At 57.5% G+C, this 26,944-nt stretch overlaps 14 protein-coding genes across 14 annotated transcripts; 7 read left to right on the top strand and 7 right to left on the bottom strand.

Moving 5' to 3' along the window:
- Nucleotides 1–172: 172 nt before the first annotated feature.
- KRP23_12928 (Dual-specificity RNA pseudouridine synthase RluA) lies at nt 173–1,477 on the top strand (the record flags this gene model as incomplete). Its single annotated transcript, XM_067883577.1, has 1 exon — nt 173–1,477. One exon carries the CDS (start codon nt 173–175, stop codon nt 1,475–1,477), a length of 1,305 nt encoding a protein of 434 aa, XP_067739010.1.
- Nucleotides 1,478–1,765: 288 nt separating this feature from the next.
- KRP23_12927 (uncharacterized protein) lies at nt 1,766–2,532 on the top strand (the record flags this gene model as incomplete). Its single annotated transcript, XM_067883576.1, has 2 exons — nt 1,766–2,092; nt 2,170–2,532. The coding sequence occupies 2 exons, from the start codon at nt 1,766–1,768 to the stop codon at nt 2,530–2,532; spliced, it is 690 nt and encodes a 229-aa protein (XP_067739009.1).
- Nucleotides 2,533–4,905: 2,373 nt separating this feature from the next.
- Nucleotides 4,906–6,005, bottom strand: KRP23_12926 (uncharacterized protein; the record flags this gene model as incomplete). Its single annotated transcript, XM_067883575.1, has 4 exons — nt 4,906–5,263; nt 5,336–5,519; nt 5,579–5,717; nt 5,787–6,005. The coding sequence occupies 4 exons, from the start codon at nt 6,003–6,005 to the stop codon at nt 4,906–4,908; spliced, it is 900 nt and encodes a 299-aa protein (XP_067739008.1).
- A 124-nt stretch (nt 6,006–6,129) lies between these two features.
- Nucleotides 6,130–6,450, bottom strand: KRP23_12925 (uncharacterized protein; the record flags this gene model as incomplete). The annotated part of the gene is made up of 1 exon (XM_067883572.1): nt 6,130–6,450. One exon carries the CDS (start codon nt 6,448–6,450, stop codon nt 6,130–6,132), a length of 321 nt encoding a protein of 106 aa, XP_067739007.1.
- Nucleotides 6,451–6,790: 340 nt separating this feature from the next.
- Nucleotides 6,791–7,912, bottom strand: KRP23_12924 (uncharacterized protein; the record flags this gene model as incomplete). The annotated part of the gene is made up of 4 exons (XM_067883571.1): nt 6,791–7,109; nt 7,194–7,386; nt 7,463–7,589; nt 7,679–7,912. The coding sequence occupies 4 exons, from the start codon at nt 7,910–7,912 to the stop codon at nt 6,791–6,793; spliced, it is 873 nt and encodes a 290-aa protein (XP_067739006.1).
- A 1,759-nt stretch (nt 7,913–9,671) lies between these two features.
- On the top strand, nt 9,672–10,592 carry KRP23_12923 (uncharacterized protein; the record flags this gene model as incomplete). The annotated part of the gene is made up of 1 exon (XM_067883570.1): nt 9,672–10,592. One exon carries the CDS (start codon nt 9,672–9,674, stop codon nt 10,590–10,592), a length of 921 nt encoding a protein of 306 aa, XP_067739005.1.
- Nucleotides 10,593–11,162: 570 nt separating this feature from the next.
- Nucleotides 11,163–12,420, bottom strand: KRP23_12922 (uncharacterized protein; the record flags this gene model as incomplete). The annotated part of the gene is made up of 2 exons (XM_067883569.1): nt 11,163–12,134; nt 12,202–12,420. 2 exons carry the CDS (start codon nt 12,418–12,420, stop codon nt 11,163–11,165), a joined length of 1,191 nt encoding a protein of 396 aa, XP_067739004.1.
- Nucleotides 12,421–12,756: 336 nt separating this feature from the next.
- KRP23_12921 (Peptidyl serine alpha-galactosyltransferase) lies at nt 12,757–15,633 on the bottom strand (the record flags this gene model as incomplete). Its single annotated transcript, XM_067883568.1, has 1 exon — nt 12,757–15,633. One exon carries the CDS (start codon nt 15,631–15,633, stop codon nt 12,757–12,759), a length of 2,877 nt encoding a protein of 958 aa, XP_067739003.1.
- Nucleotides 15,634–15,988: 355 nt separating this feature from the next.
- On the top strand, nt 15,989–17,905 carry KRP23_12920 (uncharacterized protein; the record flags this gene model as incomplete). The annotated part of the gene is made up of 1 exon (XM_067883567.1): nt 15,989–17,905. One exon carries the CDS (start codon nt 15,989–15,991, stop codon nt 17,903–17,905), a length of 1,917 nt encoding a protein of 638 aa, XP_067739002.1.
- Nucleotides 17,906–19,961: 2,056 nt separating this feature from the next.
- Nucleotides 19,962–20,588, top strand: KRP23_12919 (uncharacterized protein; the record flags this gene model as incomplete). The annotated part of the gene is made up of 1 exon (XM_067883566.1): nt 19,962–20,588. One exon carries the CDS (start codon nt 19,962–19,964, stop codon nt 20,586–20,588), a length of 627 nt encoding a protein of 208 aa, XP_067739001.1.
- Nucleotides 20,589–21,303: 715 nt separating this feature from the next.
- Nucleotides 21,304–21,861, top strand: KRP23_12918 (uncharacterized protein; the record flags this gene model as incomplete). Its single annotated transcript, XM_067883565.1, has 1 exon — nt 21,304–21,861. One exon carries the CDS (start codon nt 21,304–21,306, stop codon nt 21,859–21,861), a length of 558 nt encoding a protein of 185 aa, XP_067739000.1.
- A 657-nt stretch (nt 21,862–22,518) lies between these two features.
- Nucleotides 22,519–23,064, top strand: KRP23_12917 (uncharacterized protein; the record flags this gene model as incomplete). Its single annotated transcript, XM_067883564.1, has 1 exon — nt 22,519–23,064. One exon carries the CDS (start codon nt 22,519–22,521, stop codon nt 23,062–23,064), a length of 546 nt encoding a protein of 181 aa, XP_067738999.1.
- Nucleotides 23,065–23,238: 174 nt separating this feature from the next.
- KRP23_12916 (uncharacterized protein) lies at nt 23,239–24,432 on the bottom strand (the record flags this gene model as incomplete). Its single annotated transcript, XM_067883563.1, has 1 exon — nt 23,239–24,432. One exon carries the CDS (start codon nt 24,430–24,432, stop codon nt 23,239–23,241), a length of 1,194 nt encoding a protein of 397 aa, XP_067738998.1.
- A 996-nt stretch (nt 24,433–25,428) lies between these two features.
- Nucleotides 25,429–26,502, bottom strand: KRP23_12915 (uncharacterized protein; the record flags this gene model as incomplete). Its single annotated transcript, XM_067883561.1, has 1 exon — nt 25,429–26,502. The coding sequence occupies one exon, from the start codon at nt 26,500–26,502 to the stop codon at nt 25,429–25,431; it is 1,074 nt and encodes a 357-aa protein (XP_067738997.1).
- Nucleotides 26,503–26,944: the final 442 nt, after the last annotated feature.

Genomic DNA, 26,944 nt, shown 5'->3' with positions numbered 1-26,944 from the left:
AGCAGCCACGTCAAAAGGATACATGCTCCTGTGCCAATTCGTCGACATGTTGATCACCCCATAAACGTACATTTGTTGAGCAAGTTCTTGTCAGTCGTAACCTCTCGCTAAATGATAGCCCGCTACCATTGGTCAGGACGAGCTCACGTCGGATTTAACAGCACCGGAAACCATGGGCACCAAGAGGAAGCGCGATCTCAGCGCCACGGACGCCACGCCGCTCGAAGCGACCACCGAGATTTACCAACTCATTGCAGCAGTTCTCAAGACGCTACAGCTGCCAACTGACGCGTTCGAAGCGACTGATGACGCGGAAACGGAAGTCCCCACTCGAATCCGCAGCCTCTCGCTCGACAAACTCAAGCGAATGCCCAAACTGCAGCCCCCAGGCAGCGTTTATAGCTCGGACTTGGCTCTCCGCCTATTTTTCAGTTGTAGGAAGGCGGGGGTTGCTACCGTGCACGCAAAATTCGCGTCAGAAAAATCCGAGTTTTCCACCGTCGACACTTCTCGAAAGTTGGCGGCGCTATGCGTCCACGCGCTCCAGTCGGAGCTGAATCGACGACAATATCGCCATGTAGTTCGAGTGTGGCTGCCTGAAGAGGGGGATGTTGCGCTGGGCGCGAAACCCGATCGGATCCTGGTGCAAATTCGCGAGTTCGCGGAATGCAACACCAGCGACACAGTCAACAAAGCCCTGACGGCTCAACTGCCGCTGAAAATTCTGTTTCGAGACGACGCGATTATTGTGGTGGAGAAGCCTGCCAATGTGTTGAGTGTGGATGGCACTGATCCGGACGCACCTGTCTCGGTGCACCGCTGCATTGCCAATGTGTTCCCTGACGCGCGGATGGTGCACCGCCTGGACCAGGAGACGTCGGGGCTGCTGGTTGTCGCGCTGACCAGGTCTGCAGCCCAGAGTTTGAACGCGCAATTTCGAGATCGGTTGGTTGACAAAACGTACGTGGCACGTGTGCATGGCTGGATTAAGGAAACAGAGGAAGGATCTGAGTCGCCGAGACGCGTGCAGGTTCCCATGGAGAAGCATCCGACTCGGCCGCTTGTCCAACATGTAGTTACAGACCGCGAGGTCGACGCCTCCAGCTCGCTTTGGTCAATCACTGAATATTCGGTACAGTCTCGGTTGATAGATGATGCTGGGGGCGAAGCATCAGAAGAAGACCGAAAGTTCACAATGGTGGAGCTAAAGCCGGTGACAGGAAAGACCCACCAGCTTCGACTGCACATGCAGCACCTCGAACATCCGATTTTGGGTGACTCGCTGTACTCTCCCGAACTGGTGTATTGTCGGGCCTCCCGCCTCTGTTTACATGCTGCCAAGCTCTCCTTCACTCACCCGGTCACCAACGAACGCTTGAGCTTCGAGAGCGCATACCCCGCTGACTTTTTTACAGCCAAAGAACACACGAGTACTATTCATCAGCGGCCACAAGCGCCTAAGAATGCACAACATTAAACAATGAGTCCGCAGTCAAGTCGTTGTTGACAAGTTGTCAACAATTGCCAATGGCAACCGCTACGCAGTTGCGGAACTTGATTGCTGCTGGATCGACCAACTCCATCGGTAGGGCACCGCAGTAAAATGGTATTGCGGCTCTCTCTCTTCCTGAATTCTGATAACATCGTCGCTGAAGGTTACCCCACAATTGCAGCGGACATGAAGAGAGATGAAGGTGCACGGAGCCGAACAGCTCATTCTGCAAACTGCTTCCACTCGTCTCAAGCTCCTCAGGATTTCACTTCGATGAACGCTCTCGCCATCCTTGCTGTGCTGTGCATTGGTGTTGCTACTGGTGAAACAGGCTTCTCAAAGCCCACGCCAGGCAATGCTTCTACTTCTGATGTAGTTGTGGCACCGCCTGCTGCTGACTCGGCCAAGGCTTTGTTCAAGTTTGGCACGCCTACTTTCTTTGGCTCGGGTTGCCCTGTCGACACCGTCACTGTGGTGCTATCTACAGACGGTCAGGCTGTCTCCGTTCTCTTCTCGCAGTTTGCGGCGCGTACGTCTGGCGCCGATGTGACGCGTGACCGCAAATCGTGCAACCTGGCAGTCCCTGTCGACGTCCAAAGCGTAAGTGGCGCCGATTCTACTTGTGGCTTATCCACCGCGTTGTGGCAACTAAATGGTGTCGTCTGCATCCTTACCAGGGCGTTTCTATCGGCATTTTTCGCGTGGACTACCGCGGCAACGCGTTTGTGCCGAACCAGAGCGGTTCGTACGGACAGTTCGACGCCGAGTACTATTTCGCCGGCCAGCGTGGACCCGTCGCGTCCGAGAAGTACTCTCCGAGTACAGACAGGGACTTGTTCATCTCGCACGAAGTGGGCGTGAGTGCTGTGGTGTGGACACCGTGCGGAGCGTCTACTAACTTCCGAGTCAACAGCGCGATCACGGCGGTGAAGAAATCTGGCGGCAAGGAAGACACGCAGGTGGCCATCGACTCGGTCGACAGCACGGTGCAGGCTGGATTCCACTACTTCATCAGCACGCGGAAGTGCTCGTCGCTGTAAAGCCCTGTTGTAGGAATGGTCGACAACGTCGACTTTGTGTGTGGTGTCTTCAACACGAACAGCTTTTTCGTTGGGCACCTTGCGTTGCATCCGCCGTCTCACAGTTGGCGAGTTGCAGATGGTTAGATACCAACTTGTCTATCACTGCAATCACTGCAGGTTGAAGTGGTAAGGTTTCGATACTACCAAAACGAGTCCGAGTTTGACACATTTTAATGCGAATCTCGTGCTTGCGCTGTCTTATCCGAGGCTGGAGAGTCGAGCCACATGGGTGGTGCTCGATCATGGCACGGCACTCATCAAGTCCTCGTCGAGCGTGGACGGACGGACCTTCAAGTGCCGCTGTGCTGCACGAGGGCGCGACAATGCGGTCCCTGATCTGCCAATGCACTACACCCCGCAGCCAGCAGAGTGCTGCAGGTTGCAGGAAGTGCTGCTCCGGTTTTGACCGGACTGGCGCATTGGTCGTAGTTTTGTCGGCACCGAACACGTTGCGTTTCACTGCTCCGAGTCAAGGCAAATACACCAAACCTTGCACGTCAAGCTGTTAAGTGATCCCGAGCTGTGTTGTCGATCGATCAGTCGACGAGAGAGGAGGGCATCGCTTCAGTTTTGATGGTCCTGTGTCGTGGTGTCCCCAGTGTGCTGTTTGAGCTACGGACACCCGTGGCAAGGTCTGCTGCGGCACTGCGGCTTCGAGCCGATTGCAGCTGCCGGAGGATCTGCTGCTTGCTCAAGGATTGCGCTGAGCGAAGCTTGCGCGCAGCAGAAACACGATGTCTTGCGGCATTACGTGAAGACGGCGAGGGATAGTCACCTCGGCCACCTGGTTGTCGGAGCCGCGGCGGCAGTCACAACCTGCTGGGGACGCGTTGCTTCCGAGCGTCTCGATCTCCTGTTTCTGGGCTCGGAGGTGCAAATCGTGCGTTTAGTGCACGTTGCGTGCTTGGGTTTGTATCGGTCAGCAATATTCACGTCCGTCGCCGCTCGCTTGCCTGGCGGCACTTGGTCATTCTCGTTTCTTTCCGTCGGAAGTCACACCGCAAGTCTCAATCAACTGGTGGAGCAGAGACACAAAGCTCTTCGGCATCATAGTAGCGGGCAATGGGCAAGGAACGCTTCACCATCAACCCGTTCCCGGCGCTCGCGCTCTCCGACTCGGAGAAGAACCAACTTCTCGAGCTCGGACGCACCATCATCGAGGCCAACTTCGAGCGTGACAACCCGTTCTTCCAAGGGGGTCGCAAGGTCGACCCGCGCCGGTGGAAGTCGTCCAAAGAGCGCGAGCGCATGAAAGTGTACACGGAGCGGCCGGAGTACGTCGGAGATGACGCGATGAGCAACACGAGCTCGACCAAGCTTCCGGCCATCCTCTCGGTCGGTCGCGTCGAGGGTAGACTGGACGACATGATGTTCGGTGTCGTCAACCCGACGCTCGAGGACATGCGCATCAAGGCCTCGTACGTGCACGACTTTGATGGTGCCGCCGTGCTTTCGACTATCGTGAGCCCCTCGGAGGAGGAACCGTTCACGTCGGTCGTGGTCAAGTGGATGGAGATGGATATCCCGCTACGCCGGACTGGTGTCGTCCAGAACCGCGACTACGTCTACCTCGAGTGCACAGGCTTTGCTCGCATGAGCGACGGAGACCGCGCGGGTTATCACTTCCTGCACTCGATCGACTTCCCGCAGATCCCCAAGCTCTCGGACCGTGTGCGTGGTGACCTCTCGATCTGCGGCTTCTTCCGCCAGGTCGGACCGAACGTCCTCGACGTGTGCAAGACGGGTCTCATGGACCCTGCCGGGGACATGATCCGCATGCTGGCGGTGCCGGTCATGACGGAGGCGTTCCTGTCGCCTCTGCGCTATGTTCACTGCGGTCAGATGCGAAAGCTCACGTGGAAGATGGAGAAGGCTCACGCGGAAGCACGACTACACGGAGCTCCGAACCCCGGTACGTCATGCGTGACTTGCTCCAAGATGTCGACGGGCTGGAAACTCGGCAAGAGCGCCAGCACCTGCAAGAGCTGCTTCCGAGTCGTGTGCAGCAGCTGCAAGATCAAGAAGAAAATTAGCATCGTGACGGCAGACTTGGCGCTGTCCGAGAAGAAGATCAGCTTCTGCTCGGCGTGTCTGGCGGACGCGTCGACATCTAGCGCCGTGGACATCGCCGCCGCCCAGATCTCGGAGAACTTGCGTAGGGACGGAATCGTCAGGTCTGTTACTAGTCACTCGTCGTCCAGCTCGGACCTGCTGGCGTCGCGTTAGAGCAAGAAGATAGTCGCAGTGAAATCCTTAGTAAAGTTTTGGAAGTTTGTTGAAAGGTGTTCGCCCACCACTGTACTGAATGGCTTGACCTCGGCGTCCCTGCGACTACGACTCGCTTCCTTCACCTCGTTTCAACTCTCGGAGCTTCCGCTCTTCTCTGATTCTCTCGAGCGCAATGTACTCGTCCACTTGACGCTCAATCTTCGCCACCAGTCCGCGTAGCTGCGGATCGCCACGTGCGATCGTGGTTAAACGTCGACGTGCACGGGCAGCGTCCTCTGGGCGCTGCAGTGTCGTCAAAAGCAAGGTATAGTGCAGATACACGTTGAGGGCGTCTTCGTCAAGCTTGGAGAGGACGCTTGGCGCATGGTCGGAATCAGGAGAAAGAGATAGCTGCCCTTTCAACTGGTCATACACCTCGATGGCCTGCTTGAAGTACTTCTCAGCAGCTTCAGAGTCTTCACTGCGTGCACAGAGCGAAAACATTCAGTCACGATCCCAGCTACTACAAGTATCCAGAAGACATCCAACGCACATTTGCTTGTAGCATTGGCCGAGGCGATCCATCGTCACAACACGCAGGTCTTCGCGAGCAACAAGGCTTGTCTCAAGCGGCATGTACTGAAGAGCCTCCAGGTAGAACGGTATCGCAGCAGCAAACTGCTCCGACTTCTCGTACAAAGCACCGATGGCCATGGCCATCGCGATCACATCCTTGTCTAACGTGTTGCACATCAGTGTATGGGAACATCAAAAGCAGTACGAGACAGCAGCTCACCGTGAGGGAACTTCGCTTTAAGCAACTCGAAAGCCTTCTCCTTCTCCTTCATCGACTGCTCGACGTCTCCTCTTTCCAGACTCAATCGACTACGCTGCAGCACGAGCCGAATCTCCTTCCGGTCAGCATTTTCGCGTCCCTAATCCACAGCACAAGCGTTTTAGCCCTCTCCACAGCATTGAAGCACGACCAACCCAAGCGTCCGAACCAGATACAAATATCCGCCCGTGAGCGCAGCACCGAGCAACAGCGTCGTCTTCACCGCCTTCTTGCTCACGTAGAACCCGTCGGAGCTGCCATTTCTAGCTGCACTGGACAACGCACGAATCGAAGTCGGCGCGCGAGGTGCAGCCACTGCTAAGAGACTTCCCTGCAACAGTCTGCGGGGGAGCGCAAGTCCGCGCGGCGTTGCCAGCATTCGGATCATCTTGTTGCGCGAGTGCCAGTGCACGTTTTTTTTTTTTTTTCTCGCAAGCTGTACCGTTGCTTGGTCGATAATCGAAGCCGGAAACCCTGTTCATTGAACACAGCTACGCTTGATCTCCACTTGCCTACGGGCAGCGACCTTCGTCACGCCCGCGACGGCGTTCCTCTTGAATGGCGTGAAGTGCCATCATATCGTTGAACCGGTCCAGCGCAATCGTCTCCTGGCCCCGCATCGATGGTAAGGAATGCACAAGCTCGACCAAACGCTGCCGCACGAGCGAGACTTCACTGTCTCGCTCCATCGAAGCCAGTACCTCGGAGTAGTGAATGTACACGTTGATCATACTTGTATCCAGATCGGCGACTACCTGGTCGTTTGCCGAGGCCGAGAACTCGCCATCGTACTTCTCGTGGAGGTACAAGACGATTCCGACGACTGCGGCCATGATCAGCAGCCTCTTGGTACCACTTGGACGAGGATTTTGGACCAAAGGAGGCGCTTGCAAAGTTGCGAGAAGCTGCAGCAGTGGACAGCTGATTGGCAGGACGGAGGAGACCTCGAGGCTCGATGCGAGGTGGCGCTGGACGCCCGCGGGCGCTCAAGAGTGCACGGCGAACCTGGAACATGATGACTCACTCACGCAGCGAGTACATTGAGGAGGCATTCAACATTAAGGACGTAGCCATGGGCAGACGTATCTGCAGTGACATCAAAATCGCTTCCCATCCTAAACGACAGAACAGTATTTTTAAAAGCAGCGGACAAATATTCAAAGCGAGCAGCCTCTAATCCATTTCCAACCACAGTTCGTGGATGCAGTGCTGCAGTTCCTCCAGATCCCCCGCCGGCATGCTCGAGTTTTCTGCAAGCACAAGAGCAATCTTCGTGACGTTCTTAGCTTCTTCCCAACGCTCTTGAGCGAGCAAGTTGCCGGCGTAGTGGTAGTGGATCATTGCGGCAGTAGCGTTGAGGTCTGCAAGAAGCGAAATGTCGGTGTCGGATACATCCTCTTCGCCAACATCTGAAGCCGACGCTTGGTCGCAGTGCTCTTCGTAGGCGCCGATGGCGTCGTCAAAGTACTTTTCAGCCTCTTTAGGGTGCCCACTGGCGAAAACAAAAAAGACGAAACGCGAGGGTAAGTGGCTGTGCAACCGTCCAGTGCATCACCAGAAGCCAACCACAACGTACAGGGTTTCGTGACACACTGCAAGAGCACCAAGCGTAGTCACACGCATGTATACGCCCCAGACTGTCACGTCCGTCGACACCGCCTCCAGGATGTTGAGAGCCTCCTCATAGTAAGTCGTGGCAGTGGCGCCATCTTCCAGCTGTCCATCGTATATTCTCGCAATGCCAAACGCCACCTCGAAAATGTCAGCGTCTGTGCAGATGTACAACCAAACTCAATGATCTAGGTAACGGCCGCACATCCCGACATCCGCTTCGTGCGTGCATACCTCGCTGGTTTCGCTGTTTGAGCATCTCATACAGCTCCAGAGACTGCTCCAGCTCTCGCTCCGTATCGTCCTCTTCCCGACTCTCTTCAATCATCTCCAACAGTTCACCCACTCGAGCATCGCCTCTCTGTAGTATCATAAATGTTAGCCCCCATAGAAATTCCGACCTGCAGTTGCAAACCCCATTGATTTCTCAACGCAATTCAACAGCCGCACCTCGTGCACCGATCGCTGACCTGCAGACTGCACAGATTCCGATTCCGAGCGACTTTTTGAGTTAATTGTCGACAGTTCCCGAATCGTCTCAATTGATCCAAGGCGCGACTGGGCCCCAGTTGACCAACGCTCAGCTGATGCACTAGCCGGCGCGATACGGTGATGCCATTGCAAGCTGGAGGAGGCTGCACGGGCAGCTCGAAGCACGGCGCGAGTCGCAGGTATGGACAGCATATTGGAGACTGCGGTTTACTGGATGAAAAATGCGCTACATTCAAGCGACATACAGTCAATGCAGTCAAAATATATGGGGGACAACAACCTGTAGCGCGCCTCATTCAGGATTGCCTAGACCTGTGCCGTACTATCACCGACGGGATATGATGCTACCGGTAAACATTAGTCGGTCGCCGATCATCCAGAAGTGAAATGAATACATGTACTCCTCCGCGTCGGCATTTCGTCTAATGTCAACATCCACAGTGACAAAGCAGCTAGCCTCTGTAGCACTGGGCAACGTTGCTGAGAAGTTCAACTTGTAGCACGTCCCGCACATCCGCCTGATCGGTCGGAATGGACGGCAAGGCTCCCAACGCCTCAAGGTAAGAGTTGGTCACCGCTAGCTCTCGTCGCTGCAGTTTCTGCTGGCATCACTAAACAGTGCGCTTTGCCAGCACCAGTTACACCGACGGACTCTTGGGTTCCGACTTGGTAAAAGGGGGAGAGCTCCTCTTTGTCACGGCCGTTTCTTCATCGTTGATCTTGTCCATCCACTGCAGCAGCGACTCCACCCCACCAGGTCTCGTTTGCCAATGGAGACGAGGGACGTGTCGAGCGCCGAGTCGTTTCCAAGGCTGGCGAAGGCCGCTGATCAATGAAGGGCGGGGATTGCCATGCAGTAGAGCAGGAACAACGAGATCGAAAGTGCCTGAACCGCCAGTGGCGACGCCCTGGGGCGGAAAACGGCGTCAAGGAAGTGTCCGTTTGTACTTGAAGCGACCCGGTGGTCGAGTAGGCGGCGCTTCTTCTCGTTGTAGGAGCTTAGAACTCCATGCATGTATTGTCACCGATGCAACATTCCTTGCGTGCCGCTCATTCTCGACGCCAATGCTTCGCTCAACATGAGCTGCCAGCCTGGCATCCTCACCGAATTGGTGTTGGTCATGCGGTTGGTCAGCACATCCGTTTCATCGACAGGATCCAGCGGGACGGGGGTGGGTGGCGGCCGATTGACGCAACCGGGGGCGGTTGAAACATGTTCATGTCCCTCAACGCCTCTGGATTGTTTCCTCGTCCGTGTCCTACATGCGACCGCGGTACGACGATTGTAGCTTTGGGAATTCCGACCGTGTATGGAATCGACGGTCGACGTGGATGTTGCCTTTTTTGCTGTGCTCAGCCAAACAGCGTGCAGATAATGCGGCAAGCCCGGTGTTAAACTTGCTCAAGGTGGCATCCATCGATCACGCGGCGCCAGGTCAAGCTGACGGGGCCGCCACTGACGATCATGGCGTCCTCTCTCTCGCGCTCTCACGCTGCAGATTGTTTCGTGTGTGCTTTGGCTCGTCTTGCCGCTTGTAACCTACAGAGAAGAGGCTCGCGCTGCTCACCCTGCTCGGACCGCGAAGGCCTCGGTGGAGTCAGCCGGCGGGCGATATCACAGGCAGCAAGAGACCAGATCACCTGCGACCGGTAAAGACCTTGCAGGCATGCGCAATGGGGCCGTTGTTGGGATCCGGTATTACGCCAAGCGAGTACAGCAGAACTCCGCAAGCCTAAAAGTGCTGCTCATTTTGCCACTTGCAGCGCATCTGGTTCGGACTCATCTTTGGGTGGCGGCACCACATCTCATCGCGAAACCGGTCACTCGCCACTTCCCGTTCTCTTCATGCAACGCACCATGGCGCCCAGCAACAACAACAACAGCAACAGCAGCAACAACAACAGCAGCAACAACAACGACAACAACAGCAGCAGTAGTGAAGACGACGCGATGCCCGCCGTCAACGTCGTCGGCCCGGAGCGACCGCCGTCGCTCACCAAGAAGCAGCACCCCAACAGACAGAAGAAAACCAGCAAGATCCGCGCGCTCTCCACGGAACGCAGTCGCCAGTGTCGCGAGCGCCAGAAGCTCTACTCGGAGAACCTCGAGGCCGTCGTGCGCGCGCTGCGCACCGAGGTGTACGACCTCAAGATCCTGCGCAGCCTGCGCCAAGAGCAGAGTCTGCAGCTGCGCGGCTCAGTTTCGGGCTCGCTCGCCAAGATCATCCGAGAGTACATGACCGTGTTCCGGCACGGTATGACCGCGGAGACCGTCGAGGCCGCCACTGCTGGGAAGAATCACGCGCTCGCGCCCGTGGCCTACCAGCCGACGCCTGACGCGCAGCGCGAGTTCCTTACCTGCATCATGGACCCGTACGTGGAGGTGCACGATTGGTGCGGCCGCTACGTACTGGGCGCCAGCATGCTGCTCAACGGCTGGACGGCTTGGGCGGAGTGGCACGACGCGCTCGACTTCGAGCTCGTGGACATCGACGTCGTGGACACGGAGGACACGATGGCCGTGGCCACCAAGGCGAACCTGCGTGTGCGCGTCTCGCAGAAGACCATTGAGCACCTCTTTCCGCACATTGCCTGCAACCAGCAGCTTTGCAACCGCATGCTGGGCCAGGAGATTTGCTACCCGATTCGAGACACCTTCTTCTTCGCGTCCAATAAGCGGGTCATCAAGTACGTGTGCGACATCGACTTTGCGAACGCGCTGCTGCCGGTCGCGGGCGACTACGAGACTGTGCTGTTCCTTATGTCGCCCCCGAACCAGGCGCCGCTGAGCGACCTGGCCGTGCGCACGTCTCCCAGCGAGCTGACCGAATGCTCACGGCTCGACGTCGAGTTCCTGCTGTCGGACGACTGACTTGCCGCCGCCGCTTGCTCGACGCAGTGGGGGGCACGTAGGCGTATAGGAAAATTGATGAAGTGCAGGTTCATACGTTCGACACGCAGCTTGCTTACGATGTAAACAAAACTAGCAAAACCAACAAGCAGTCAACGCTTTCCATCACGTACTGTAGAAATGTTCGAGTGGTGCCTCGCTGCCATTGCCGATGCCAATTCGGACGGCGTGGCAGGATGTTCACGATCGAGGCCCTAAAGGAGGGGGTCACACGTCAGCTGAAGCGCTGATGATGTGACTACTCCTTCATGCGTGAGCGGACATGGTTGGAAGCCTTCCTGGCAGGCTTCCTGGCAGGGCAATGCGCAAACGAGGTACAGTGAAAAACTTGCTAACGATACGATATGATGCAATAATAATGGTGCAGCCGTGGAGGACGACGTTGGTCATGTTGAAGAGGTTAGGACACCAAGCACATTTCATCAGTTACTATTGCGCGCAAGAAATCGTTAAATACTACCACGGCGCTGCCCTTCATCCGGGCGACGACTCCACCACTACACATGCTCGCACCTCCTTTGCCGTCGCTTTTCACTCGTGCGTCAGCCGGAACTTGTTGTGTCCCACCGCCGTCTGCCAGCGCACGATGCCGGCCACGACCTCCATCATGAGGTAGCGCAGGTACTTCATAGACTGGTTCTCCACGCAGCCGCCGAAGGTCACCTCGCACGCCGGGATGCCCGCGGGTGTCGTCTTCTCGAGGAACACGTACCAGTTGAAGAGGTGCACGTAGTTGCTCTCGGTGGCGGCGAACTGACGCTGGCCCTCGGACAGCGGGATCGAACGGTACGTGATGAGGTAGCCGCCGTCGATGCGGCCGCGCGCAATGAGCAGGATCGAGTGGTGCACCTTGTCGCCGTTGCTCACGCTCAGACGCACGATGACGCAGTCCTCAGTAACGCGCTGCAGCAGCTCGAGCGCCACCGTGCGCGGCTGCATGTGGCGGTACAGCTTGAGGTCCGTGAGCAGGTTCCAAGTCTTGTACACGAGCTCCGAGGGCGGCACGTACTCGAACTGCTGCGACAGCATGAAGCGCACGGACCGGGAGTTCAGGATGCGCTTGTCGCGCCAGCCCAGCACCTCTCGGTCCAGCGACTCGAAGTCGCGCTCGGCGCGGAACGCCATGATGGACTCGTAGCTCTCCTTGACGCAGGCCATGACGGCTTCCAGCGACATGGGGCGGCGGAAGAGCACGCGCTGAAAGATGGGGGCTTCGACCAGTCTATCCTCGTTTGCGTCCACGTCCTCCGCGTCGTAGTGGGCGTCCGCGACCCCGGAGGATGACGAATTAGCGCCGAACTCGGACACGATGGTCTGGTACGTGCTGTTCTGCATGTCGTAGGCGCGCAGCTTGTTGCGCAAGTCCTGCTGCTCGTGCCGCAGCTGGTCGATGAGCGACATGGTGTCGAGCAGCGCGCGGTCCTGCGCGCGCGGCTCGCTCTTGAGCCGTGCGCGCTGCCGCTCGAGCGCGTCCATCTCCTCGCGCATGAGCAGGATCCGAGTCTACGGATCAGCAGATCAGGCCAAAGGGGTCAATTTAGGACAGTCAACATGGCTCCAGACGGCGCACCTTCAACGCATTGGTGCGGCGGCGCTCATTCGCGTTGTGCCTCGAGCGCCGCTGCTGCTCGTTGAGCGGCGTCGGCGCCGTCGCCTCTATGCTGCACTTGGCGGACTGCACGTTCCCCGAGAAATCGCTGGCGCTAGTCGCGTCCAGCAGGTCGCAACCGGCAAAGAGCTCGGCGTCCTCAGCGTTCACGTTCAGCACGATTGGTGGCGCCCAACTCATTCTCGCGGTTTAACGCGCGGCCAGTTGATGACTGCGGGGCGAGAGAAACCTGTGAGCGACCGATTCCTCCGAATATGGGGGCGGCGATGAACAGCAGACTGACTCGCGGCAATAGAATGCTAAGTACTCATTATCTTGAAGTTCGTAGCGAAATCGTGATGAGTGGTCTCTTGATTAAGTATATTTCGAGTCTCGACAATACGATCTCAGCACGACTCTGCCCGACATGGCTACATGGTACCTTCAGCAGAACCGCGGCAACCGTCCGATTGATGGACACGACGTTGACGCTCGGTTTTTGTTTATGGTTGGCGTGTTCAGCTTTACAACAAGTATCTACCTACGTTCGCGGGCATTCTCCTGCGCGGCGTCCTGCCAGGCCGCGTGCACCTGGCCCACCTTGAGCAGGTCCTGGCGCACGTCCTTCACCAGGCGCAGACGCCGGTTCTGGTTGAAGCCGTCGGGGCACATTTTGGTCTTGAAGTCCACCAGCGCCTGGTTGAATACCTTGACGCTCGTGCACACGCCATAGGCCTCCAGCATGCGCTGTTTGTCGCGGCTGCGCTTGGCCAGCGTCCAGACGCTCGCGGGCGGTGACGCCAGCAGCCACGAGTCGCACGCGAACATGTCGTTGGGCATGAGCTGCTTGTAGAACATCCACTTGAGCCCACGGTCGTCGTCGGCTTCGTACGAGTGGCAGCCGTGCAGCAGAGGCGGCGCCTCGCCCGGGATGATCGGCTCGACGGGGTCCTCGCACGGGTTGCCCTTCATGATGCTCACGAAGCCTGAGTAGTCGTCCGCCTTGTTGCCCAGCGCCAAGTTGTCGAACGTCGTGTGCTTCACCTTGTGCTTGGCTGCCGCGAGCGAGTAGCCCAGCATCTCGCTCATCCAGTGCTCGCGCTTCATCTGCTCTCGCTTGAGCACGGTCATGTTGCAGTAGTCGTCCATCAGCTGCGTCAGATCCTTGCGGGTGATAGCGTACGGGGGCCCAACCGCGTAGTACTCGGCAGCATCCGCCTTCGACACCTTCGCGCACTCAGGGCAGACCGAGCTGCTGTTCTCGAAGGCCGCCGTGCCCAGGTACTCCGACCAACGCTGGGCCACAGCCACACCATCCGTCACGGTATCGCTCACATTTTTCACGTCACGTGAGCCTGCGTACACGAAGAAGCGCTTGTATTGCCGCATGCCTTCGACGACCTCGCTGTCGCGCCCGTGGTTGCCAGAGTCGACGCCCTTTGCTGTCGTTACACGACCACCAGTGTTCACAGCGAACGGCCGAATGAACAGGAAGTCCGGGTCGAGTACGACGACAAGCTCCTCGCGGACAGGAGGGTTCGCAGACTCCAGCCAGTCGCGCAGCCCAAACGGCTTGTTGTACGGGGCGTAGTCATCTGGTGTCGAGGCCTTCTCCACCTCGTCAGATACTTCCTTGAAAGTGGGGAGCGAGCGGAAGTCGCGGGTCACGTGAATGCGCAGGTGAGGTGAAGACTTCTGCGTCCGACGCATCAGCTCCTTGACTGCATCATCCGAGCAGCCACTCACGACTCGCGTGAGCGCACCACGCTGGCCTACACGCGCAAAACTCTGGGCAAGTGCCTCACTCTGCCAATCCTGGTGAGGCTCGCAGGAAGTCGTGAAGACAAAGTGCAGCTCGTCGCTTCCTTCTTGGCCAGGCTTCAGGTCGCTCTCATGCGGGACGCTAGAAGCTTTCTTCCTCTTGTAATCGCCAAAATATATAGGCGTGTCCTCTTCCATAGGAGTTCCCTTCGCGAGTGCCACAGCAGTGCTCCACGTTTCCTTCTGGAACTCCATGGGGATACGACGGTTGTGGTTGAAGCCGGTCGGGCAAATATGCGAGCGGTAGCTTTCAGACGCACTGTTATACGCTTCCACAGCGAGGCACACACTCATGGTGTGGCGACGACGAAGGATGTTGGGAACACGCTCATATCCGCTCGTGTGCGTTGCAAGGTGCCACAGGTAACCAGTCGGCTGGTGCATCATGTAGGCGTCGCACGAGAGGAAGTCCGAAGGCACATGATCAGCGAAGAAACTCCAGTCGCGGCCGTCAATCCACTGTGGCAGCGTGAAGTTAAGCGCGCGGATCGAAATCGGGTACGACGACAGCGCCAAGTTCTTGCCCTCCGCCAACTCGGTGCACGGGTTGTGCTTGATATCGTCAACGAAATCCCAGTTTTGGTAGCGAGACGGATAATGGTGCACGCTGAGCACACCAGACACGCCAATGGGCGCTTTCTCATGAGCAGCAGCGATAGGAACAGCCAGGTAGCGCTGCTCATGCGCCAGTTTACCCCACAAGTCCACAGCAGTCGGCAGAATCTCTTGCCACGCGCTCACTTCAGCTACGAACGGTGCAATGGCAGCATACTCGCGCCAGTCATCCAGAAGCAGAGCACGAGAGTTGGTCGGCAGGATACTCGTCAACTGTTCATGCGTGAGAGGGAACCGGTTGGGCCAGTACCACGACGCGTCCTGTCCGAAAATGCGCGCGTCAATAACGTCATTCGCTTCGGCCATGAGGTTCCACATGTCGAGCTTCTTGGTGAAGATGGCGTCGCTGTCCACAGCCATGACGAAATCATCGGACTGGAGCGCATAGCGCTCTTCAAAGGGCACCGCGCGGTCATCACCCAACTCTCCACCGTCCGATCCCAGCATCCATTTGGCCAGCACCACGGGGTTCAGCGTCGTGGTCACGAGCTTCTCGCCGAACGTCGTGTTGGTCGCGGAGATGTCGGCGTAGAGTCTCGTTTGCACATTGTGGCGCGAGTCTTTCTTGCGGACGAACTCCGAGGCCTCGTCCGATGTGCATCCGTACAACAAGTGGGTGACATTGCCGCTGTATCCGGTGCGGCGCAGCGTGAAGGCCAGCACTTCGGCGTGCACAAAGTCGAGGTTGCGACACGTTGACGTGAACACCAGGTGCTGGACCTGGCGCGTGGCGGACGTGTCCACGAGCGTGTCCTCGTCCGGCTTAGCAGGCGCGCCATTGAAGGAGCGCCAGCCCTTGCCGGCGGCCTCGATGGAGTTGGTGGATACCGTGGACGTGGCGAAGAAGCGCAGGTTGAAGTACATGTACAGCGCGAAGATGAGACCTAGCGCCACGAGCGCTGCATTGCGCGTGGTCACCCGCGTGCGGCGGTGGCTGGCGGTCGCGCGTTTGCCTGAGTTCTGCCGCTGCGGGAGCATGGCTCGTCTCGGATCGGAGCTCGACGGGGGCTAGTGATGTCTGCAACACGAATGAAGCGACGCTACTGCCACGAGAAGAAGAGTTGGGACGAGTCGCGTGTGGAGGGTACACGCGCGGCGCAGCTACTCTCGTGGGGACAGCGGACAGAGCGGGCAATGGGACCACGTCGACGTCGTGCTCTTGTCGGAGTGAAAAATCAAAATCATGATCGAGGACGTGTACCATAAAATCACAGCGGGAAATTGGATTTTTACGCGTAGAAACGTAAAAAACAGCGTGCGTGCCGTCCTGTCGGTGGTCCTGTCGTAATGCGCGTGCATGTACGCGACTCGAGGAGGACTTCAATTGATCGCCATGCGACTGCCGCTGCCAGAAGACTTCTTCGCGCCCGTGCGCCTCTCGCCCGCGGAGGCTCGCGACCTGCAGCAGGTGGAGGCGCGGCTGCTGGCTGCCTACTTAGGCAGCTATGACGCCGATGCTCCGGACGCGGCCTGGAAGCTGGTGGGCCAACGCGCTGGCGTCAAGATCTTCAGTCAGCGGCCCACGAAGAAGAAGACTAGGAGGCGCCGTCCGCGCGCTGACGAGCGCGAGCTGCCGGCGCTCAGACTCGTCGGCAGCGTGGACGGCACGCTGGAGGACGTTTTGTACGGCAGCATGTGGCGCTCCGGCCGCGAACGCGCCGCGCGCGCGCACTTCACGGGTGACGGGGTGGCCGATGGTGCCGTGCTGTGCTCCGTGGAGACGCCGTCGAGCGCGGAGTCCTTCCGATCGCTGAGTGTCAAGTGGGCGCTGAAACGCGCGCCGCACGGCGGCCTCGTTGTCAAAGACCGGGACTTCTGCTACTTGGCGGCATCGGGCGTCGTGCACTCGCCCAGGACGGGGGCCAAGCTGGGCTACCGACTGCGGCACTCCATCACGTTCCCGTCCTGTCCGGCGTTCCAGAACCACTCGGTAGTGAGAGGACAGATCTTCTTGTGCTCCTTCTTCCGCCAGCTCCGCAACGGGAGAGTGGAGGTCTTCCACGAAGGAACGTACGATGTTGGAGGAGGCCATGGCACCATTGGGCTGGGGCTGCCCAAATCCATTGCTGAGAAGAGCATTGTGGAGACTCTGCTGAGTCTGGAGGACGTGCGCGCATGTGCGCTGGCCAAGAAGTTGGCGCGAGCGGTGGAGAACACGGAGGCGGAGCGCGCGGTTGCCTCGCTGTCGTCCACGTCAGTGCAGGAGTCGCTGGATGGCGAGAGACGCTGTGGAATGTGCTTGCGGCGACTCGGCAGTGCACTCAAACGAAGGTGTGCGGCTTGCTGCCATTGGACGTGTTCGCAGTGTAGCGTACGACAGGAAACAGTGCCGTCGGCAAGAGATACGTGGACGAAGGGGCCTGTATCGGCGCGCTGCTTCTGCAAGGCGTGCGTTGCCAAAGTGCTGCGCGAAGATGCCACACAGTACGCGGTGCGAGATGCCAACGGAGACGATTATGCGGTCACCAGTGGGCGGTGGGGCCACGATGATATTCCCGAGGAAGACGAGGGTGAAGAGGAGGAGGTGCATTTGCCGGATCGCCGACACTCGATGGTATCATTCGCAGCCGACACGCGTCATTCCGAGGTGGAAGAGCTGTCTCGCCAGCGCAGGTTGATGACAGTGGCGACTGGTGTCCCGAGTAGTACCGAATTTGGATCTCGTACGTCTGCGTCACGGTTGTCTGTGAAGCAACTGTCCGTGGACAGTGACGCTATGAACACCATCAACAGCTCTCCACCTGACAATCGTCGTCGACGCAGTGCCACATTGTCCACTGTACATGCTCCAGCAAGCTGCATCCAGGCCCAAGAGAGAAGTCGACCTCGTCGGCGTCCCAGTATGAATGCGCCCGATATCCTACTGCGCAGCGACGTGGGCAAGCGCAACTGGGCGTCGTCAACGTCGGCGTTGTCTCTTCAATCGCCACAACGGCATGTCGATGGCTCACCGATTGTAAATCTTAACCGCGGCCATCGCCGTCAGCGTTCAGGGAGCATGTCGCCCTCCGTGCACCGATTCAGCTTTGGTAGCAATTGCAGTTCCGGCGGCAGAAGTGATAAGGAAGTCCGTGTGCGAATCATCACGCCCAGACGGAGCCAGCCTGTCGCTGCTTACACCCCGTACTTCGCATCGGCAGGGCTGGCACCTCGAAGAGGATCACCAGATCCTGACCCGCCGTCTATTAGGACTGTTCACCACCAGTTCTTCCGCGACCTGTACAGCAACCAAAATACGTCGCGAAGGTAGAGAGGCCGACACACGAGCCGCAGCAGCGAACCTCAATGCGAGGAGGGATTCATGATGTTTGAATTGGTTTTACAAATGAGATGGAATTGTTGTAACATGCCCGGAGCGACTTTCACACGTGGAGATCGAGTGAACGGCTACAGCGTGTTTACCAGTATCCATACTACCTGTGCTGTGTGGAGTTTTGCTTGATTTTGACCTTGCCATGGTGTTGGCATCTCGGTCCGTGGCATCATCGTGAAAAGGATCGCTCCCCAAATCTGCTTTGTCATTCCCGAATTTGCTTCCCCAACAACGATCGCTTTGACATGACCTGCTCAAGAATATGGATCTCGCGCATATTGTCGAGATGGAGAAGTGGCATCAGCACGACACGAAATTCAAGGAGTGGCTGGAATATGACCTCGACCAACTCGCCAAACGACGGGCATGAAAAGCCCAGGGATCATGTCACCACCGAGCACATCAAGACTCGGGATCAGGTGGCTGCTGAGCACGACAAAACGAGGGATCAGATGATCGCGGAGCACACCAAGTCCAGAGCGGCTGGAGACGACATGACCGCACGAATGCCACCCAAGAGAATGGATATCCGTCGAATGATTCAGGATCTTGAGAACCTCAACGGTAAGGAGAAGGTCGACAGCTCGTCCGAGTTGTTGGAACAATGCAGGGTGGCCGTGGGAGACAACGTTATAGCCGCTATACGTAGGCTTGTGGCGCTCGTGTGCTGTGGTCGCACCTCTTCCAGGGGAGAAGCGATGAACAGGCTATGTGAGCTGGCGAGTGAGACGGAATATCTCAACACTATCGTCGGCGAAGGTGGTGTTGAATCACTGATGCAGTTACCTTGTGAAGGGTCATTGAAAGCACAATCGATGTGCTGTATCACTTCTCGGCAGAGGACGGGGGCGTGCAGGTTGTCAAACCATTGCTGCTAGTGCTGGAAGAGGGTAAAACCGCGAGCCCAAAAAGAATGGCCGCTTGGGTGCTGAATGATGTCGCGCAGGGGTGACGGCAAGGACAAGATTGCTCGCCACAACGGTATTCAGGTGCCCTAGCCCAGACTCCACTGTTGTGGAGCTGGCCGTCAGAGTTCTCAAGAACGTGTCCGACACATCGTCGATGGAATTCCATGCAATGATCATCGATGCGGTGAACGTTGTTCCATTGCTGGAAGAGGTACTGGCTGATGGTTACAACAGAGCCAAAGGAAACGGCAGCCGCGGTGCTGGAGATCTCTCTGGAGAAATTGCGTTTGATGGCAATCTCAACAAGGACTCGTAGTTTCCGCGTGTCAAGAACGCTGTAGTAAGGAAATATGTACTGGTTACGTATCGGAGCTAGCGCAAATGCCAGGAGTTACCCGAGTGCTGCCTCCAGGGCGAATGCGAGGCACGCGGCTGTGAAGATGATCCGACAGTCCCACGAACGGCACCAAAGCCCGTAAAATATGAATGCCACACTGGCCATTGTTCACAACAATTCAAGGGACATGGTAGTGCAAGGAATATTCTAACGGCAAAACCGGCAACATTGGTACAGACGCCACAACCGTCCTTTTCTCAGTACCGTTTCTCCGTTGGCGCGCACGTGCTTCGGTTCTCAAACGTGCGTTGGATCGGGGACTCTCACCACCAGCGCGATAACATCCGCACCAAGCAAGCCTAGCTGCGCTCTTCGTCGCCGTTGCTGTAGGCGCTATCGTTACTCGCGCGGGTCCGGTTCGATGATCGACGCTGGATAGAGATCAAATGACTGGTGCCGCATTGCCTTTAGTACTGGCAGGACTGGTATTAATGCAGTTTGTATTGTGCGCGCCAAACGACGCGAGTAACGGCTCACATACTGGAGTCAAGTGAACAACTTCAACTTGGTATCCGTTATCAGACCCCATCGCCTGTCGTGGAGAGACAATAGGCGAGCCTGTCGAGTTCGCAAGCCGTTGCCATCGACGTCCCCACGGTGCCCTGGCGTTGAGCTGCTTCATTCCCGAATTTCCTTCGTCCAAGCGAGCCTCCTCCACCCTCCAGCCCTCGGGTACCTCTCAGCCGCCATGAAGACCTCCACGATCGCCCTTCTCGCCGTCTCCGGAGCCGCCACCACCGCCGTGTACGCCACGAGCTCGTGCGATCTGGGCACCATCCAAGGCAGCCTGCTCGCGAACGGCACGGCCTGGGCCAGCAGCTGCGCAAACGCGACGGGCGTGGACGTGTTCGCGCTGACCTCGCTCCCCACCAAGGCGGAGGCCCAAAGCATCTCGCAGTCGCGTGACTGCGTCAACTATCTCAACCAGCTCAACCAGCAGGCCAACTCGGCCATCCAGTGCGAGACGACGGTGGGCGACCAGACCGTCGACTTCGCCAAGCTGCTCACGGACCTGCTCACGGGCAAGTCGAGCAACACGACCAAAGTGATCGTTGTCGGCTCGGACAGCATGTCCGGCAGCGTCTCGCTCTCCAGCAGCGCCTCTACCTCCAGCAGCGAGTCAACCTCCAGCTCTGGCAGTAAGTCTGCTTCCGCCAGCGAGTCGAGTAGCACTGCATCGGAGGCATCCGCAAGTGGCTCCGCCGACCAGCAGGAGGGCAGCAAGAGCTCGTCCAAGAGCGCGGGCGTCGCCGTCACCGCCACCTTCTCGGTTGTCGCAGCCGCAGCCACCGCCGTACTTGCCTTCCTACTTTAGAGACCAAATAGAATTTTCAACGTTGATGCCTTTGCTTTGCCTAGTTTTCGTTGACCATCGCTCACCTCTACCGGTCAGACCTTGAAGTGTTGACAGGAGACTATCACGACCTGTGAAAAGTTGGCGTTGACGCCCAGTTGGCCCCTCGTAAGCGCGGTGCCGTCCATGAAGAAGCGGTGGCATCACGCCAGACGGTGCCACGCTGCCGCGCCAACGTGAAGGATATGCGCGGATACGACGTGGACAGCTTATCCTTTCCGCTGTCTGCGATCTCTATCACGAAGTACAATGTAACATGACATACATTATATGTAATACATGGACACCTCGCATGCGACGCTTGAGCACCATTGATTGCATTGGTTCCCACGCCAAGAAGCGCTAGTTCAAGCTGCATAAGGTGAGTAAGACGCACAAAGCCGCTCAGCTGTTCGACGTCACGAAAGAAACGGGTGTCCAGAACCCATTTCGCTACTAGTCAGCAGCACGTGCAGGCCTCTACCTGCGCCCTTGTTCCTTGAAACAGCCTCTGCTGCCACGAGCACACGCCAGTTGTTGCGCCGTATGGAGGTGTCGAAGGGGTGAACCCCCAACGGTAGAGAGGCGACTGACGACGCCGTTCACGTGCGCTTCGAACGCTCACTTGCCAATTCTCCAACACTCGAGCACAACACTCGACTACCTCTCCTCCTCCTCCATCCCACCAACCATCAAGATGCAGACCTCCTACCTGTCCGCGCTCGCCCTCGTCGCCGCCGTCACCTACTCGAGCGCCGCCGACTGCGACTTTGCCAAGATCGAGAGTCTGCTCTACTCGAACGCCACCGAGGGCCTCGCCAACTGCGAGAACGCCACGGGCATCGACATCTTCGCGGTCAGCACGTTCCCGACCACGGAGCAGGTGACGCAGCTCTCGCAGAACGTGGACTGTGCCGACTACCTCAACCAGATCAACCAGGTGGCCAATGCTGAGACCCAGTGCAACGTCACCATCGAGGGTGTGGCCATCAACTTTGGCACGCTCATCGCCGACTTCCTCACGGGCAAGACCGGCAACGAGTCAGACTCGGGCAGCGGCTCCATCGAGATTCCGAGCGAGAGTGGTTCCGGCTCCGTGGCGGCGTCAGGATCGACCAATCTCGACAGCTCGGCTGCCACCTCTGGATCCACGGCGTCTTCGAAATCGACTGGCAGCAGCTCGGCGTCAAGTGCCCATGCTCTCTCCTTCGTTGCTTATGGTGTGGTTGCCGCCATTGCGCTGGCACTGCAATAAGCAGTTTGGGGCTTGATGGGGATGATAGAGTTAACGTAGCGCTACGGATCAGAGTCCGTGCAAGCAGCTTTGTATTTTTTTTTTACTTGCAATGAAATTGCTGTTTTGAACAAACTTGTATTACCATGGAGGTTCCTCTCCTTCTGAACGAACCCGGGCTAATCTATGAATGCTGTAGGATGTGACGAGCCAGGCGTCTGATCAGAATCCACGTACAACGAGGGGCACTCAGGTTTGACTGCTTTGCAGAGCGCGCTAGCTGAGCGCAAATCACTTTGTTATCAATGCAGCCGTGCTACACCTCCAGGCCTCCAGAGTTAGCGCTGCATCTTCATTTTGAGCAACTTGCTTCAACTTGCTCGTCGCACTCGTGCACTTTGGGCGAAAGTACAAAGTTTCAACGTCTTTCGGTGCTGTAGAACCTATACTTGGAAAGGGTTGAAGGCATGGCCAGGCAATGTTGAACACAATAAGGGTAAATGTGGCGGCGTGCCATCGTCTCACTTTTGCAGATCGTGCCTCGAAGTCTTATCCGCGTAGTTGCCAGGAATACAATTCTACTTTATCGCTGCAGCGGCAATCTTCCCAGCTCACAGAATTCAAGTTTCCAACCTCCCAACAAGCCAACCGCCGACAGTCAATTCCCCAGGCAAGACGATGAAGACCTCCTTCCTGTCAGCGCTCGTCCTTGCTAGCTCCACAGGTGTTGCTGTCATGGCCACCGGGGCAACGACAACTTGCGATCTCACCACCATCAAAGCCTCCTTAGCGGCCAACACCAACGTTAAAAAGGAATTCACAACGAACGAGCCTGTGTGCAAGAGCGATTCCAAGTTCGACATCTTCGACATCACCAAGTTCCCACCCAACAGCACACAAGCGGATGCTGCTCAGAAGAGCTCGGCTTGCAGCTCACTCGTCAATTTAGTTAACGGCTACGCCAACGCCGCCAGTCAGTGCACTGTCACTGTGAATAATGTCACCGTCATCTACGGACACGTGATCAGCAACTTCGTCGATGGCAGGGTTTACAACGAGTCCGCCTCGGACAGCGGATCCGTTGGAGACAGCGAGAGTGGATCCGGTTCCGAGTCCGCCAGCTCGTCCAACTCGACTGACGTCGCCTCGTCTGGTGTATCGGTCACTGTCCTCTCCTTGGTGGCGTACAGCACCATTGCTGCTATCGCTGCGATATTGTGCTAAGCCAGCACCCACAAACTCTGAGCAAGCACAAACTACATTTGCTAGAAATTTAAAATAAATTGGCAATACTTGTGCTCAACCAACCTAGACTTCTCCCTTGCCTCAGCTTCTAATGCTTTGTCGGTATTGGAGTTCGCGATTGCTACAGCTTGCGTTGCGGTTCATATATTATGTTCAAGATAGGAGAAAGTCGATGGCTAGACGACTAACCTCGGGCGATCTCACTTCCTCTCCGCCCGATCCACTGCCCCCGCCGTTCTCCGACGGAGCGTCTCGGTCGCTATCTGCATCAGTGCCATCGTTGCTGTTGTCCTCTGGGGACGTCACGAGCTCCTGGTTGTCCTCCGCTAGCTCCTGCACTCTGAAGTTGCTGTTGTTGTCCTCGTCTCCGAGTCGGCACTCGTCCGCTATCCGCGCCTGCTGCATGAGCAGCGCGAGGTCCGAGACGCTGGCTCCAGCTTGAGTCAGTGCGTCAACGAAGCCCACGTCCGAGTCGTAGACGAGGATCTGGCCCTTGGGCGAGAACTGGAAGCGGTTCACGCCATGGTAGACGACCTCGCGGCCGACGAACTTGTTGACCAGCTCCTCGTTGTGCGCCACATGGGGGAACACGTTATCGAACGTGGCTCGTGAAAAGACCACGTGCAGATCCGAGCGCACCGTCACCATGGGGTTGTCTTCCTCCCCGGACACTTCGACGCCCACAACCTTCACGCTGATGCTCGAGTGGTAGCTCGTGTACTTCTTCCACTGATCCAGCAGCGCCTCGGGGCCGCTCACGTCTCCGAACTGCAGCTCTGGGTCCATGGCGCAGTCCAGGAAGGCCTTCTGTCTGTCCTCGAACGAGTCGTCAGTCAGCAGCAGCGGCGGGCGCTTCTGCCCCACGACGCGCCCCGACGGCATGCCGCGCTCGAACAGCGCGAAGTACTCCCTTGCGAGGCGAACAAGCGAACCGCCCATGCTGTTGCGGCCGCGCAGCATCTTGTCGGCGCGCACGCCGCGCAGAAAGCCGAGGTCGGCCACCTCCTGCCGCAACGAGCCCACAAGCGTCTCCAGGTCGTCCTCGTACTTCTTGCGGCGCGCGCGGAAGGCGCGGCCGCGTTCGCTGTTCGTCCTGGACCGTTTCACAACAAGCGCGGACGCGTCGAGGCCACGGTCGTCCTCCTCGTCCTCGTCGGGCGGCGCCTCGGCGCTCTGCAGACCACGCATCATAACGTCCCAGAGCGGCGGGCGCGGCTGCCCGCCCAGACGGAAGCGCCCGACCGGCGCCAGGAGACGGAGCTCGCTCTCGAGCTGCAGAGCGCGCGCGGCGTCCGACGGTTCCGGCCGCCATTCTGAGTGGGAGGTGGGCGCGCGATGGCAGTGCATGGACGAAGGCAAGACTTGCTCGGCGCCGCGCGCTATCGCAAATGAGCCCAAGGTTGTTCCTTGCGCCTAATATTTAATAATACTTCGCAAAAGTTCCATATTTCATCGTCTATGTGCATCTGAAACTGCAACTACTGAAACGACCGTGTATAAACGTTTTAAATGCGAAACAACGGGTAATGGCAACGATCTTACGCCGAACCTGGTCATATTCAGCGGGGGGAAAGCTGCAATCGACGATGTGGGTCTGCTCAATACTAATTTAAACTGATGACGCGAATTCCAGCGAATTTCGTTTTGCAGCCCGAATTCAGGTTGCTGGTGTGAATAGACAGATTATAAAACCGTTAATACGTTTAAACACCAGTCAGCAATCTGGCGCATCACGGCATATCTTTTCCCAGCCCGGTCGTCATGGCTACGGACCGTACGGTACGTCACTGTCTCTCTTTGATCCGACCACCTTACCAAGGTCTTGGGCCAAGAAGACTTTGGCAAGATGTGCCAGCGGCGCTGGACCAGCACTCGGCGCCTGCAGTGCTGCATGATTGCCTCCGGACGGAAGACGTTGAAGCCCGATGGTGCGTGTAAGACCCGTAGCGTTTTCGGCACACGAGCTCGCGTCAGCTGGCGCCAACGCCTGTATGCTTGCAATTGCGTTCGTAAGCGCCTTACCGTACATATACTATCCTTTGGTATCAACCCAAGGAAGCTGGGCGTTTCGACCTCCGAGGCTTTCGCTTTCTCATCCAGCCATCCGAGAGATTTACCCTCGAGCCAGCTTCTTGAGCAGCGTGTGCGAAAGGCCGAGATCCATTCCCTCTTCGTCGGTGTTGATTCTAGCCGACGTCCTAATCACTCACTACCAGCAAGGCCCACCAAAGCGAAGACTGGCAAAAGTATCATACTAGTATATTTGTTGGGGAGAGACCTCTGTAGCTCCCGGTACTTCTCAAAAATGTGCCGCTGACACACACACCAACCTAGAGTATCTGCTTACAGGCATGTGGCGCCGAACAGCGGCTCGAGCTGCGAGTCGATGATCTTGTTCATCAGCGAGAGCAGCAGCTTCTGGCTCACGTCCAGGAACACCTCGTAGTACGCAGCCTTCTTGTTGAGCTCCTGGGCCGAGAAGTCGAGCAGGCCGTTGATGATCTGCGTGGTGAACTTGCCCGAGTCGTGGAAGGCGAAGTCGAGGTTGGTGATGGCGTCCCAGCCCAGCGTCAGCGTGTTGATCTTGGCGTCCTTGAAGTGCTTGTAGATGGCCGTGGTCAAGGTTGTGAGGTCGCCGCTCAGCGCGCCCGTCATGATGCTGGTCATTGTCAGGTTCTGGCACACGGACGTAGAGATGCCCGACGCGCACTCGAACAGGTTGGCCTCAAGGTTGGTGATAATTTCCGGCTTGCGTACAGCGAGCGCCACGTCCACCGTGATGACCTGCGGCTGGCACTTGATCGGGTGCAGCAGGTCGACCCAGCAGATCTGGTACCATTTGTGGTTGGGCTGCGCGACTTCCACGGTGAACGTGCCCTCGAGCGCGATGGTGCCCGTGAAGGTCGTGCCCAGGCCCAGCGTGTTGTTGCTCGTGACGTTCACCGGCAGGGGCGAGATGGTCGTGATGCCCGACGCGTTCAGCCAGTTGATGGTGGGCGTCGCCACGAACGTGTAGCCGAGGAACGAGACGTTCTGAGATGCCAGCGTCTGGTTCTGGATGAGGAGCGGGTCGCTCACGTACTGCTTGAGCACGGCCGGCGATGTCTTGATGATGGTCACCAGGTTGTCCAGGGCGATGAAGTCCGCCGTCGCGGTCTCGAAGTTCGCGAGCACGCATGTGTTGTTGATGGTAGGGGCAACCGTGGGCGCGGCACTGGGCGCGACCGTGGGCGCAACCGTGGGAACGACACTGGGCGCGACCGTGGGCGCAACTGTGGGAACGACACTGGGCGAGACCGTGGGCGCTACTGAGGACACGGCACTAGGAGCGATCGTGGCAACACCGCCACCGTTGCCAGCAGAGACGGCGCCGATAGCGGCGGCGACCGACGCGAGGAATGTGACGAACTTGGCCATTGTGCTGCAATGGAGAGAGAGGGATCTGTACAGGACGAAGCAGATTGAATTGTGCGAGAACGGAGCTACCGATCAGAGCACCTTCACTCGTGCGACACCTAATCAATCGACCAGATTGGATTGATGGATTGGCGAGGGCTCCATCTTGCCGCTCGAAAGCGACGTGTTATTACGGCCTCGATAGTATCGAGTCGATAGTCACGTGGAATCAGCCTTCTCTGGCATTTACTAAGCGCCAGACGCACTGGAAGCCCATGCTTTGCCTCCAAGTCTGCGGCTACCAAAATGAACCAGAAAATGCGTTGTATCCTTTGTATCCTGTAGAAAACGGACTGCCACAAATAAGATACCAGAAACGAAAAAAATGGCACACGGAATCAAACTGTCATGTTCGTAGTTGGTAGGTCCCAGGGGTTGGGAAATGGACGCTTGCAAGACTAGA

The sequence above is a fragment of the Phytophthora ramorum genome, assembly GCF_020800215.1.
Source record: "Phytophthora ramorum isolate Pr-102 chromosome Unknown Phyram_PR-102_s0016, whole genome shotgun sequence".
Classification (NCBI taxonomy): domain Eukaryota; phylum Oomycota; class Peronosporomycetes; order Peronosporales; family Peronosporaceae; genus Phytophthora; species Phytophthora ramorum.
This window is presented reverse-complemented; position numbering and strand designations above follow the sequence as displayed.